Below are 13,625 nucleotides of genomic sequence, written 5' to 3' on the forward strand. Positions count from 1 at the left end.
ATTTGTTGAGAGAATTGTTAACAAATGTGGTGAGAGTGTTGTAATAGTTACAGACAGAACTATGATTTATTTATTTAAATGCATTCCAGGACGTTTTTTACTCACGTTATGTGTCTTCCACGATGTTATTTTTCTCTCCTACAACGTACGTTACAATTACATTAGCATGACCATTTATCCAAATTAGGCGATACATCATTTAGCTACTTCCAGCGACTTTTAGGACAGCCAATAGCAATTTTCCTTACTGAGGAGTTGGCAACACTGGGAGCAGTGGGTGGATGGCAGCATCATCATGTAACACAGAGCAGCATTCATTGCTGCTCTGTGTTACTCTCCAGCCTCTCTTTAACTTAGTCCTCTCAGTTTTTTCCTCCTTACAAACTAGAAAACCTTCTTTTTCAGCTTCTCCTCTACACCCGAGCTGTGGCTAAGGTGCTACCAGCACGCAGGCTCGTTGTGTCCAAATTCATTTGCTGCATCCTCCTTAGGACACATTTGTAGACCAATAACGTCACAGCGATGCACCGAAGGCTGTCCAAATTCCTCCGAATGCAGCCGACAAATGCGTCCTCCTTTTCCCCGAATTTGAAGGATGTGTCGGGTGTGTCCTTTGTGGCCCACCATATCCCAGAATTCATAGTGCGGCCCAGCCAAACTCCAGTTTCCGGTAATGGCGACTGCTACTAAGTTTTAAAATTACTCTTAATCTTCCTGGGTCACAAAATAAACTTTTAACATATTTTCAGGTGAGAATGTGGGTGTGGAAACTTCAAATATCTGCTCGGTTTATCAAGATATCGCATATTTGCAAAAGTGCTTCGACGTTTTCGGAGACGTCTGTTACCCACCAACTCGATAGCTAGTCGAGAGCTCGAGGGTCACTGAAGCCGCAGAGAACGGCACAACTCCCGGCACATCATTTTAAGATCACCACGGACTTTTGCTACTCAGGTTAAAAGTAATATTAGTAACATATGACTGAATCTATATCTCACTTAAAGCTTTCTGTAAATGAAAGAATCAGTGAAAATGAGGCACTTCAGCTGATTTTAAACAAAAACTCTGAACATAACCTGATCCAGACCAGGTTATTGGTTCACATCAGTAACCACGGTGATCTAGCCAGGTAGAAACAGAGCTAGACAGAGACAGACAAACATTTATGCTCACAATCACACATCTCCAGTTAACCTTGCATGCATGTTTTTGGACTGTGGGAGGAAGCAGAGAACCTGAAGACAACCCACACAGGCCACACTATCACTCTTATTTACAGAATTATAATCTAATTAGATGATAAAGTAAAAAATTATTTGGTATTTTAATGAAAATACATTTTAGCAATAGTTTATAAGTCAACAATTATAGTTAAAAAAAGTGACAAATCAAACAGTTAATAAAACCTTCTACAGCTGAAACTAATGTAGACAATGTCGGGGGAGGAAGTAAAAGTAAAAACCAGAGACGATAACTACCAAAATAAAACAGGAAGTGAATAACATTCAAGCTCACTTTAAGCTCAACAGTCAAATTCTGTTTTGAATTAATCTATTGTTTTGAATTTTTGTTTACATTTTATGTTTAAGTGAGGCAATGAGTCATATCACTATGACCAAATATATATTTCATCTTTTCAGTCAGAAATAATCAATTGATCATATTTTTATTACTAAATGTTTCTGAAAATCAAATTCTGATATCTGAACAAACAGCTCTGTAAAAACCTTCAGAATACAGGAATTGAACTAGAAGGTTTGGTGGATGAAGCACTGCTAAAATAAAGATTTTGGACTCAGAGGAGCAGATGGGACATTTCATTGCAAATGAAAAACAGAAAGTGAACAAATATCACTAAAAACCCCAGACACTAATTTCTACATTAAGACTTTTTTAAAAATAGATTTACTGTTTATGCAGTAATAGAAATCAGGTTTAACGTGATCATCAATGGAAAATTTTAAATCCTGACCTGAGAGTTTCCATTTTACAGTGTGGACTCTTCAGTCCTTCAGACAGAAACTTCACTCCTGAATCCTGCAGGTCAGAGTTACTCAGGTCCAGCTGTCTCAGACTAGAGGACTGGGAGCTGAGAGCTGAGGACAGCGCTTCATAGCCTCTCTCTGAGAGCTTACAGTGACTCAGTCTGAAAAATGACAGATAAACATTAAACAAACACTGTTGTTAAGTTGCAATGAGGGTGCACTAAAGAGTTTTTAGATTTAGATCCTGTTTTTTTACTGAGAGTCAACAAATGGATGACACTGACATTTGTTAACTGACAATGGTCAATCAATTCTGGTATTCTATTGCAAATGCCAATTGGGCTCCATGTGCCGGGCAGTGCATTAGCACCAAAGTAGCTGACATATTGATCAATAACTCTCTGCTCATTAAATTATCATGAAACTATTACAGAAGTTTAACTGACTTTTTTCCCATTTAATGGATTCTTATTGGTTAATTCTGTCATAATTCTTCATTTTAGGCTTTATTTAAAGTTTTAGTCCTTACTTTAAGTCCCAGTCTATATTTCTGACTTTCTACAATCCTACAGCTCTTCTCACATCTGAGATCTTCCAGTTAAAGGCTGTTACTGGTCCCACTAACTCATTTATTCGGACTCTAGTATTCAGAGTGGCCTTTAACTAGTTTTAGGCTGTATGATGTTCAGTGTTTGCTGTTTAATGTTTTTATCTTCTGTGTTTTTATTGCCTGTTTCTATTGTAAAGCACTTTGTGATTTTTGACCTGTGAAAGCTGCTGTATAAATAAATTTTACTTACAGGATGATTCTGAATATGACTTTGATAAAAGCTGACACCCAGATATGTTTAAGACACTCTGACATTTACTGCTGCTATCAAACATTAACTATAATATACTGTATTTAGTGCTGATGATCATTCAAATAAATATGTTTAAGTTTTTAAGGGTCCATCACACATTACACTGTTTATGTTATAAATAAAAACCTGATCACATGTTTACTTACAGAGCTTTGTTGGAGGCTTTGACCACTGGCAGCAGCCTCAGAAGAGCCTCCTCTGAAGCAGAGTATTTCTTCAGGTCAAACACATCCAGATCTTTTTCTGATGACAGTAAGATGAAGACCAGAGCTGACCACTGAGCAGGAGACAGTTTATCTGTGGAGAGACGTCCTGAACTCAGGGACTGTTGGATGTCCTCCACTAGAGAACGATCATTCAGTTCATTCAGACAGTGGAACAGATTGATGCTTTTCTCTGCAGACAGATCCTCACTGAGCTTCTTCTTGATGTAGTGGACTGTTTCCTGATTGGTCTGTGAGCTACTTCCTGTCTGTGTCAGCAGACCTCGTAGGAGAGTCTGATTGGTCTGCAGTGAAAGACCCAGGAGGAAGCGGAGGAACAAGTCCAGGTGTCCATTTGGACTCTGTAAGGCCTTGTTCACAGCACTCTGGTAGAAGTGTTTCTCTGCAGATTGAACTTCTTTCTGTAATTCTTTTTTTCCAAACAATTTAGACCACATGGAGGTTGTTTTTTGTTCTTCCAGCAGATTGAGTCCAGAGTTGATGAAGGTCAGATGGACATGAAGAGCAGCCAGAAACTCCTGAACACTCAGATGGATGAAGCAGAACACCTTGTCCTGATACAGTCCGCTCTCCTCTTTAAAGATCTGTGTGAACACTCCTGAGTACACTGAGGCTGCTCCGATATCGATGCCACACTCTGTCAGGTCTGATTCATAGAAGATCAGGTTTCCTTTCTGCAGCTGATCAAAAGCCAGTTTTCCCAGAGACTCCATCATCTTCCTGCTCTCTGGACTCCAGTGTGGATCTGTCTCAGCTCCTCCATCATACTTGACCTTCTTCACTTTGGCCTGAACCACCAGGAAGTGGATGTACATCTCAGTCAGGGTCTTGGGCAGCTCTCCTCCCTCTCTGGTTTCCAGCACATCCTCCAGAACTGTAGCAGTGATCCAGCAGAAGACTGGGATGTGGCACATGATGTGGAGGCTTCGTGATGTCTTGATGTGGGAGATGATCCTGCTGGCCTGCTCATCATCTCTGAATCTCTTCCTGAAGTACTCCTCCTTCTGTGGGTCAGTGAACCCTCTGACCTCTGTCACCCTGCCAACACAGACAGGAGGGATCTGATTGGCTGCTGCAGGTCGTGTGGTTATCCAGAGGCGAGCAGAGGGAAGCAGTTTCCCCCTGATGAGGTTTGTCAGCAGCACATCCACTGAGGTGGACTTTCTAGGGTCAGTTAGGATTGTAGTTTTGTGGAAGTCCAGAGGAAGTCGACACTCATCCAGACCATCAAAGATGAACACAACCTGGAAGTCTTCAAAGCTGCAGATTCCTGCTTCTTTGGTTTCAGTAAAGAAGTGATGAACAAGTCCCACCAAGCTGAACTTTTCCTCTTTCAGCACATTCAGCTCTCTGAAAGTGAATGGAAATATGAACTGGATGTCCTGGTTGGCTTTGTCTTCAGCCCAGTCCAGGCTGTATTTCTGTGTTAAGACTGTTTTCCCAATGCCAGCCACTCCCTTTGTCAGCACTGTTCTGATTGGTTCATCTCTTCCAGGTGAGGCTTTAAAGATGTCTTCTTGTCTGATTGTTGTTTCTGGTCTGTCTGGTTTCCTGGATGCTGTTTCAATCTGTCTGACCTCATGTTCATCATTGACCTCTGCAGTCCCTCCCTCTGTGATGTAGAGCTCTGTGTAGATCTGATTCAGAAGGGTTGGGTTTCCTGCTTTAGCGATGCCCTCAAACACACACTGGAACTTCTTCTTCAGGGTGGATTTAAGTTTACGATGACAAACAGCAGCTGGAAGTTCTGAATAATAATAATAAAAATACAACTTTAACAATCATATTTTACAAAATGCTGATCACAATTTCTGACCCACTGAGAAATGACCGAACACACTGGTGTCACAAGTGTCTCATTTATCCAGCAGCTTAAATCTTTAGATAAATCCTCTTACTGCTCTGCAGACGGTCAGCCAGCTCCTCCTGCTTCATTCTCCTCAGGAAGTCCACTGTGATCTTCACAAATGCCTCTCTTCTGCTCCTCTGCTCATCATCCTCCCTCTGAAACTCCAAGCACTGGGGCTTATTTGGATTCAGAGCCTTCTGGATCTTCTTCAGCTCGTTCTTCACAAAAGTGATGATGTTGTCCTCCAGCAGCTGGAACAGAATACTTTATGAATGACCCACCACTCTGAACTTCAGTCTCCACAACACCCACTTCCGAACGATCAAGGGGCATATCATCCACGAACTCTTTACCAATTATAACTTTGACTTTATCTTATTAACTGAGACATTCTCCACAACTCCATGATCCCAAAGCATGGATTCTGTTCATATGAATGCAGTGATTTAAGTGGGAGAAACATTTCACTGGTGTTCAGAGCTGAACTACCAACAGGTTGAGAATCGAAGCCAGAAACTTGGAGATGTTACAGGTGACTCATACAGACAACTGGTCTTAAAGGTAAATATTAACATATTACATATCGGTATCGGTCCGATACTGACCTAAATTACTGGATCGGATATCGGAGAGGAATAAAAAATGTAATCCGATCCATTAAATATCAAAAAAGCACCTCACAAAACTTGCGACATGCGTTAACTCGGCTCATAACCGTAGCACGTAGGAGCAGTGTGCTCACGTGATAGAGTGGCTGTGTGTATTTGTAGCCTCGCTACCAAACCGGCATTTCATCTCCGAGGAATTTTCCCAGAGAGAAGTAAAACAAGTGTGTAAGTTCATCTCTGAATGTTTGTAAAGCATTCCCACCTTAAGCTTAACAACCGATATATGAAGTGACTGCCTCTTCTCTCTCCCTCCTGCTGCTACTTCAATCATGAAACTGATCAATGATCAGCTGATCGGCTTTTCTGTCGCGACTCCGTCTCTCTTTTTTGTTTTTGGCCCAATTTGCACCAGAAAGAGGAAACCAGCGGCTGAACAACAGCAGCACGTTTAAGCTTGATAAGCTGTTGTTAGAATTTATTTAATATTATTTCTACACCAGGATCTTTTTCTACTTAGCTGACGTAACTGTGCAGGGGCGGATCTAGCAAAGTTTAGCCAGGGGGGCCGATAGGGCATGAACAGGGAAAAGGGGGCACAAAGACATACTTTTCTTTCTTATTCTCATTTAAAATGTCGAGCTTTTAATAAATAATTATCTGAATCTTACACCCAAAGTTTTAATCTGATGTAAAATGTATAGAAGTCCATTACTGTATATAGTAACTGTTAAGTCTAATATACCCTAGTAAGCTATAGTACTTTTTCCTTTGGGAACCATCTGTGCAGTCTGCAGTTCTGTTGAAGAAAGATGTTGAATCTATTTAATTATTCTTGAAAAATAATTTATTTCTGTGCATTATTTTTTTTCACACTGCATCAAATTAAAGTTGATTACGTCAATTAAGCATCATGAAGTGGAGGGTGGTTCCCTATTTTTTTTGTTGTTGTTGTTGCTGGGAGTTGGAACCCTATTAGTTAGGTTGCTTAATATTTCTGCTAAGTACTCTTTCAAATACCAGAATAGGGAGGATGGAGCAGGTTTAAGTTTATTAGATTGATCAGTGTTGCTGAACTATGAAATATTTTGGGTGCAGTGTATTTTTTACATACAGGTATAACAGAATAGCTTTAGTGTTGTTGTTGTTTTTTAACTTGAGTATGAACTTATACAAAATGCAGAAAGATATTAAAAAAACAGTCTTATTGATTAAAAACACACTATATCGGATTCATATCGGTATCGGCAGATATCCAAATTTATGATATCGGTATCGGACATAAAAAAGTGGTATCGTGCCATCTCTACATAAAGGTACACTCTGTTTACACATACAGATCAGTATTTAAGATTTGACTCTCATCATCCACTCCCACAGAGCAAAATTGGTATGGTCCGGATTTGGCCGACACAATGTGCTTGGACATGGCCCACATACTGCAAAGAATGACGGCCCTTTGTTGGCCCATATCTGGTTTGCCAATTGTGGCCCACACATGGGCCAGCACAAGGCCAGTTGCAGACACACTGGTGGTCCTTTGCTGGCCCATGTGTGGATTACCTCTGGCAAGCCTGGTCTGGGCCACCAAAGGGCCGTCCTTCTTTGTGGTATGTGGGCCATGGGTAAGTTGTGTGCCGCCACGGGCCAGTTGCAGACACACTGGTGGTCCTGTGCTGGCCCAGAACAGTTTCAGCTCTGGCCCCAGATGTCAGCCTAATGTGTACCTTAATTAAGCCATGTAATAACAACATGTGCATAATAGTGCAAAAGTAACATGACGAAACTCTGTTCGGACAGTGAATGGACTGATTCTTATATTACTCAAAGTGCTCTACACAACATGCCACATTCACCCAACCACACACTTTCTCTTAACTGAGTGCTTCCTAACTACATTCATACACATTCACACTCACGACATGCAGACTGGAGGAGCCAGGGATCGAACCACTAACCTTCCGATCAATAGGAGACCTGCTCTACCACCTGAGCTACAGCCACCTACTGGCAAAGATGAGTAAACCCTCACTAGGTTTTAGATAAACTGTACACTCACAAACCTGTCAAACCTGCATTTGAAACATTAGCTATCATAGCAGTATAGTACTGCAACATGGCATTTGGTTCTTCCAACTAAAATAGGAAAATAGGAACATAAATAGTGGCATCATAGCCAGACCTGGCCCACATCTGGTTGACATACACTCTGCCATGACACCAGTCAGTCAGAAGTGCCAGCTTAATGCCGGATCCCAGCCAGACCTGTTTTCTATGTGCCTGGGCCACATACACAAAACTACAATCGGGCCAGAAATGGCATGCTATCGCATAAACAGTGGCGTTATTGCCAGACCTGGGGCACATCTGGTTGACATACGTCTTATCATGCCTGAACTGACCTCCCAGCCCATTGTTCCTTCAGTCAAACACTTCAAACACATCCTGCTGCAGGATGTTAACATAGCAGCCAATGATGATCCCACTCACTGTGAACAACACATTTGGATCTGATTTGCTGCTCTGGTTTACACGTGAACTTTGACTGCTGCTGTCACCAACTTGAGAGGCTCTACAGAAAAACTGGACTTGTCCATAAAAATAATAAACTACATTACAAGGACAGCATTGCTCAATCAACTCTAATTACTATGGCCATGTTATCTCTTCTAATTAAGGTACAGACACTCAAACCTGCTGCTTTCAGTGAGAAGTCAAATGTCTGAATATGAGCTGGAAGCTGCTTAGAGTCCTCCCTCCTTCCCGTGGGGTTTACTTTCTCTACTACTTTCACTATAAACACGCCCCTTTCATGCACCTGCAGAGGGCCACCAGCAGATGGAGCTGTCTTAAACAAATCCACTTGGATAGTTAGCTGTAGATGATTTTCTCAGTATGACTGTAGGACTTTGAGTTACTCTTTAGATTTATTTAAACTCCTATATTGTGCACAAGCGTTGAGCGACCCATAATTTCTCTGTACTTTTCATAAGAGAAGCCAGACTTTCAGCTAGTTTTTATTTTTTAAGAGCTCAACGATATTGAAGAAACAGTTATTCAGCTTCATTCCCACTGATCTCAACTACAAACTGTTTCACTTTGGTTTTTGTTTAAAGCCTCGATGTTTAAAACGTTTCCCTGTGATCACATTTGCACCTTCTGATTTCAAAGTTTGTTTTCTTTTGGTCATTTAGTCCACAGAGTCCTTGGTGTTCTGAAAGGGACCTATAAATAAATGTATTATTATTAATATTAATAATAAAGTAGTTGTTGTACATGTACAGACCATAAATATGGAGTCCAGCTGTGTTTGATGCTGCTGGGCAGACTGACCACTGGGAACCTCTGAGCTCTGCTGGTCCACTCTGTGGAGGAACCATGAAGGATTAGATCAACACAGGATAAAGATCCAGGAGTTTCTGCTCAAATAACTTCATCTGAATCAGGTTTGTCAAGTTTTAATCTCTCAGATTGTGAAAATATGGGTCATTTTTACTAAGTTTATGGACGTCCTTTCAGTGGTGATGTCAGGGATGATTTTGAAGAAGCTCATTAAACTGAACCATCAGCAGATCACTGCTCCAAAACCAGAACATGATCCGAGGTCTCCCTCCACCACCAGAACACCAGCTTTACTAACGTGGTAGATCAGTGTAGTACAGATCAATAACTGATGAGTCATTTGATCAAAATCACTGAGTGCTTCACGTCTGACCCTCTGATGTTTCTGTAGACATTTTGCATATTTAATGAATGTCTGACAGTTTTACATTCATTCTATGAATACAGTGGAAATGTTGTGTTATAGTCTCCATGTTTTTTCCAGTCTCAAACACACACACACGTGTATTCAAAGCCTCGATTTGTTCATATTTCATTTGTTGTGTTTTTATCTTCAGCGTTTTCAGTGTTGGTGCATTTTACACCATAAATGTTTCCATTGATGAATCAGATTGATTTGAATGTGTTTCATCCATACAAATCACTCCCTGGTGGTCACATGACTCTATAACATAACAGGACTCATGTGACAAGAGTTTCATGCTGTGGCCTAAAATGTCAAAATGGTTGAATGTGGTGGAGTAAAAATGTGAGATATCAACTACTTTTCTTCAATATGAAATGTTTGCAGGGCCTGACAGGAAGTGGACGCTCTGATCACTTCCTGTTTGCTGAAGTGGGTTTTCAGTTGTTAAAAACCAAAGGCTTGTTTTAAAAGACAGTTTAAATGGGACTGAGGGAATAACATGTTTGTACTGCAGTTTATATCCAACAACATCAAGCAGTTTAATCAAAGAGTTCATGTTACTAACAGCTCACCTCTCTGCAGCAGACACAGGCTGGACTTTAAAATCAATGAGACGACCTTTAGACCAGTCACTCTGTAAGGACACATAGCTGGCTTCAGGTTCATGTTTACGTTTAGTTCCTCGTTTCTTCCTGTGAATAATGATGGAGCAGTGATGTGAGTGCTGAGCTGTGACATGGAGAAGAGTCATGGACAGTTAGAGATGGTCATCTCACCTCTGAGCTTTGGTCTGGCTCTCATGTTCCCCACACAGAGTGCTTTTAGAGGGAGGGACTCCCTCCTCTCTGTCCTCACACTGATCCATGCTGCTCAATTCACATCAGCTCACACACACTTTCTACCTTCACCTGCAGAGGAAACACAAATCATTCATGTGCACATCAACTGAAATCCTCCTTTCCATCATGTGTGCATTCACTGACACACACTGATTCACTGTGACTGGAAGCTTCAGTCAGTCCAACACGTGTGAACAACATTTTAAACATTTCTGCTGATCCATGATTCAAAGAGGATCAGCAGAGTTAAAGCTTCACACTAATTCTTCCTGCTGAGTTTGCAGAGAACTGCACACACACTGATTCACTGCTAATGAGAAGCTTCTTCCATCCAGTAATTCATCATCCATCAGCTCTGCTGCTGCTCTCAGTGCTGGATTCTGATCACAAACTAAAAGCAGCTTTTTAACTCGTGTCTGTAAGAACTCTTAGCGTTAGCTTAGCATTAGCATGCTGTGTGGCTAGCTTAGCGTCAGAGCTCTGCAGGTGTCTCGTGTGTAAATATTAATCACAGTGACAGTAAAGGAGATAAAGGGCTGTGACGTCATCCAAAACACATTTCTAGCATGAACTGAACTTCCAAAAACACTAGTGATGGGATTTCCGGCTCTTTTTAGAGATCCGGCTCTTTTGGTTCGGCTCACTAAAAAGAGCCGGCTCTTTTAGTTCCGAACCGGCTCTTCAGGTTGTTTTGTTGCTTTAATTAATTTATTATTAACAACAATATAAAATTATGCACAAAAGGAATTACAAACGTAAAAAAAAAGTGGTTTTATTTATATATGTTTAAATATAAATATATGCGGTGGCCCCTAGAGACAAAACACGTACAAACTCCAAAACACATTTCTAGCATGAACTGAACTTCCAAAACAGAGCTACCTAGATCACTTAAATTACACAATTGAAAGCATGAAAGCATACGTGTATTGTTTGTGTATTTATACACAGGCACTCATATATAGTCAAATAAAAAATTTAAAAAAAAAAGTTAATTTACCTGTTACTACCACACACCAAATCCGGTCGTTGGTACTTGCTGGCTTGTGTAGCCACTAGGTAACAAAAGTTCAACACTGCCCTAGCATCCTCGAGCACTTCTGTTGTCTTTTGTACGTGTTTTGAGTTTTTATGCGTGTCGGAGTTTGTACGTGTTTTTACATGTTTTGGAGTTTGTAAGTGTTTTTTACGTGCTTTGGAGTTTTAACGTGGTTTTACGTGTTTTTATGTGTTTTGGAGTTTGTACGTGCTTCAGAGTTCTAACGTGATTTGAAGTTTGTATGTGCTTTGTCTGTAGGGGCCACCGTAAATATACTTTTATTTATTCACTCCACATAAAATGTAATAAATAAATCATATAATACAAAAATCAACTATTCACATTTCACCTTTTAAATATTTAAATTTTCAGCTTTTTCCTTTTACAAATTTAAAGTGAAACAACACAAAACACTGCAAACCACAACAAGATTAAATATAAATTAAAATATGAAAACAAAAAGAAGATGCACATTCTCTGTTATATATGTTATATGGAACTGTATGACTAAACTTTCTGAATCCTTTATCATCTGCAACTGAAAATAGTTGTGGATGATTACTATACCTTTCTAATGTGACGTTGTTGTCCCTGGCTCTCTCTCTCCTGTTCTGTTCTCTCTCTGTGCTACTGAGTGTAACTACCGCCCCTCCCCCCTCTGCCCAGCGTAAAGCACAAGGCTCGCTGAGTGAAGCGGAAAAAAAGTGCGAGAGAGAGAGAGAGAGAGAAAGAAAAAAAAAAAAAAAAAAACGGCTTGCGATAAGAAGCCGGCTTGTGTCGTTCACGTCAAAGACCTAGACTCTAAGAGCCATTTCGTTCGCGACCGAACCATCACTATGAACAACATTTTAAACATTTCAGCTGATCCATGATCCTGCACACACACTGAGTTACTGCTAATGAGAAGCTTCTTCTATCCAGTAATTCATCAGCTCTGCTGCTGCTCTCAGTCCTGGATTCTGATCACACACTAAAAGCAGCTTTTTAACTCGTGTCTGTAAGAACTCTTAGTGTTAGCTTAGCTTTAGCTTAGCGTCAGAGCTCTGCAGGTGTCTGTGTGTAAATATTAATCACAGTGACAGTAAAGGAGGTAAAGGGCTGTGACGTCATCACGTACGCTGCGTCCTCTGTGGGCTCTGAGTGAACTCACAAAGTACAAACTACAAGTACACAAACAGGAACGTAGCTCAGAGTGGCGGACACACTCGGCCTCGTTGGTCCAGCTGTGAGTCCGTTACCGTGAACTATGGAGCGGCAGATTTGTGCTGAACTAAGCTGCACACAGCTGATGTTAGCCAGGAAAACATTACACACTGACTTTAATGGAGAGACCGGAAATACAAACACACACAGTTTGTTGTGTGAAGAAATCAAACATGAGCTGAACAAACAGTAAAGTTCCTAAAGACAAACTGTTAAAGGAGGAAACAAAGCAAACTTACAGTTTCTTCACACACCAACAACAAGCTCCACTCCACACCTGGACACTAAACACGGACACACAGGTGAGCTGCTTCCTGGAAGGAGGCGGGGCTCCACCTGAAACTCAGCACAGGTGGGAGGGGCTCAGCTCTGTGTGTGCTGATGTGTTAACTTTAAAAATCTGCGTCTGACTGCTCAGACTGAGTCAGAGTAAAGTTCACATGCTGACGTGTGGAGACATGAAACCTTGTTGTAGCTGCAGGTGTGAACACACTGATCCCAGATCAGCTCTGCTGTATTTGTAACATGAACATTTCTGCTGCAAAGCTTCAAATGTTCAGCATGTTTCTCTGTTTCCAGTCTATAGATCCAGTCACACTTTCTACCTTCACCTGTGCAGGAAAGACTGAGAGCAGAGCTGAAACCAAGCGTCCAATCAGTGAGCAGCATCAACACCTGAGCTTCATTCAGACTCTGTTATTGAAGATGTTGTTGGTACAAAGTTCATCTGCTGCTCACATGAATCCATGAAAGATTTATTTCACTGAATGTTTCTTCAAAGCTCATTTCAACCTGTTGAAGTCAGAGGCAGAGCCAGACATGGTATACACCCGGGGCTTAGCCCTAAAGGGTAATACGCATGTGGGAGGGGGGGGTTGGAAATGACAAAAAAACCTGCTGTGAAGTTGAAGATTTATTAGGCTGTGTTGTAAGCTTTAAAAAAAAACTTAATATGAGAAAAAAAAATCACATATGCAGCTTAAAAATAGCTTTTTACTTAAACAGCAAGGCAGAACGAAATCAGGGCTGTTTCAAGATACGGGGACAAATTCAACCCCAATTCAACCTCCGAATTCAACATCCGGAATGAAAACAGTAGGATAACAGTTCAAAATCAGGACTACACTAACTGCACACTAACTACACAAGATTTGCTCTAAACGTCTCAAATCTCTCACATCTCAAAACACCGCCGTCACTCCGTTTCTTAACAACTAAATGCCATGTTTTGATTGGTCGACATGGTACATTTTTCGACCAATAGGAAGGG

The 13,625-nt window shown here is 40.9% G+C and overlaps 1 protein-coding gene across 4 annotated transcripts in view; it reads right to left on the reverse strand.

Moving 5' to 3' along the window:
- LOC102776271 (protein NLRC3-like) overlaps positions 1-13,625 on the reverse strand; it is a 283,171-nt gene that overhangs the window by 211,280 nt on the left and 58,266 nt on the right. Inside the window, exons 6-7 of one of the 4 annotated variants that reach the window (XM_087837993.1) lie at positions 9,847-9,928; positions 8,813-8,891 (exon numbers count right to left, since the gene is read on the reverse strand). The exons of 1 other annotated variant lie outside the window; for it this stretch is intronic. In XM_087837993.1, the coding sequence (XP_087694119.1) occupies positions 8,813-8,891; positions 9,847-9,928 (161 nt within the window). Of the gene's footprint in view, positions 1-1,972; positions 2,147-3,334; positions 3,846-8,812; positions 8,892-9,846; positions 9,929-13,625 lie in introns of all 4 variants that reach the window. 2 more of the 4 variants (XM_087837996.1, XM_087837992.1) reach the window with 2 other exon arrangements.

This window comes from Neolamprologus brichardi, chromosome 3, assembly GCF_056152115.1.
Source record: "Neolamprologus brichardi isolate AB-2024 chromosome 3, ASM5615211v1, whole genome shotgun sequence".
Lineage (NCBI taxonomy): Eukaryota > Metazoa > Chordata > Actinopteri > Cichliformes > Cichlidae > Neolamprologus > Neolamprologus brichardi.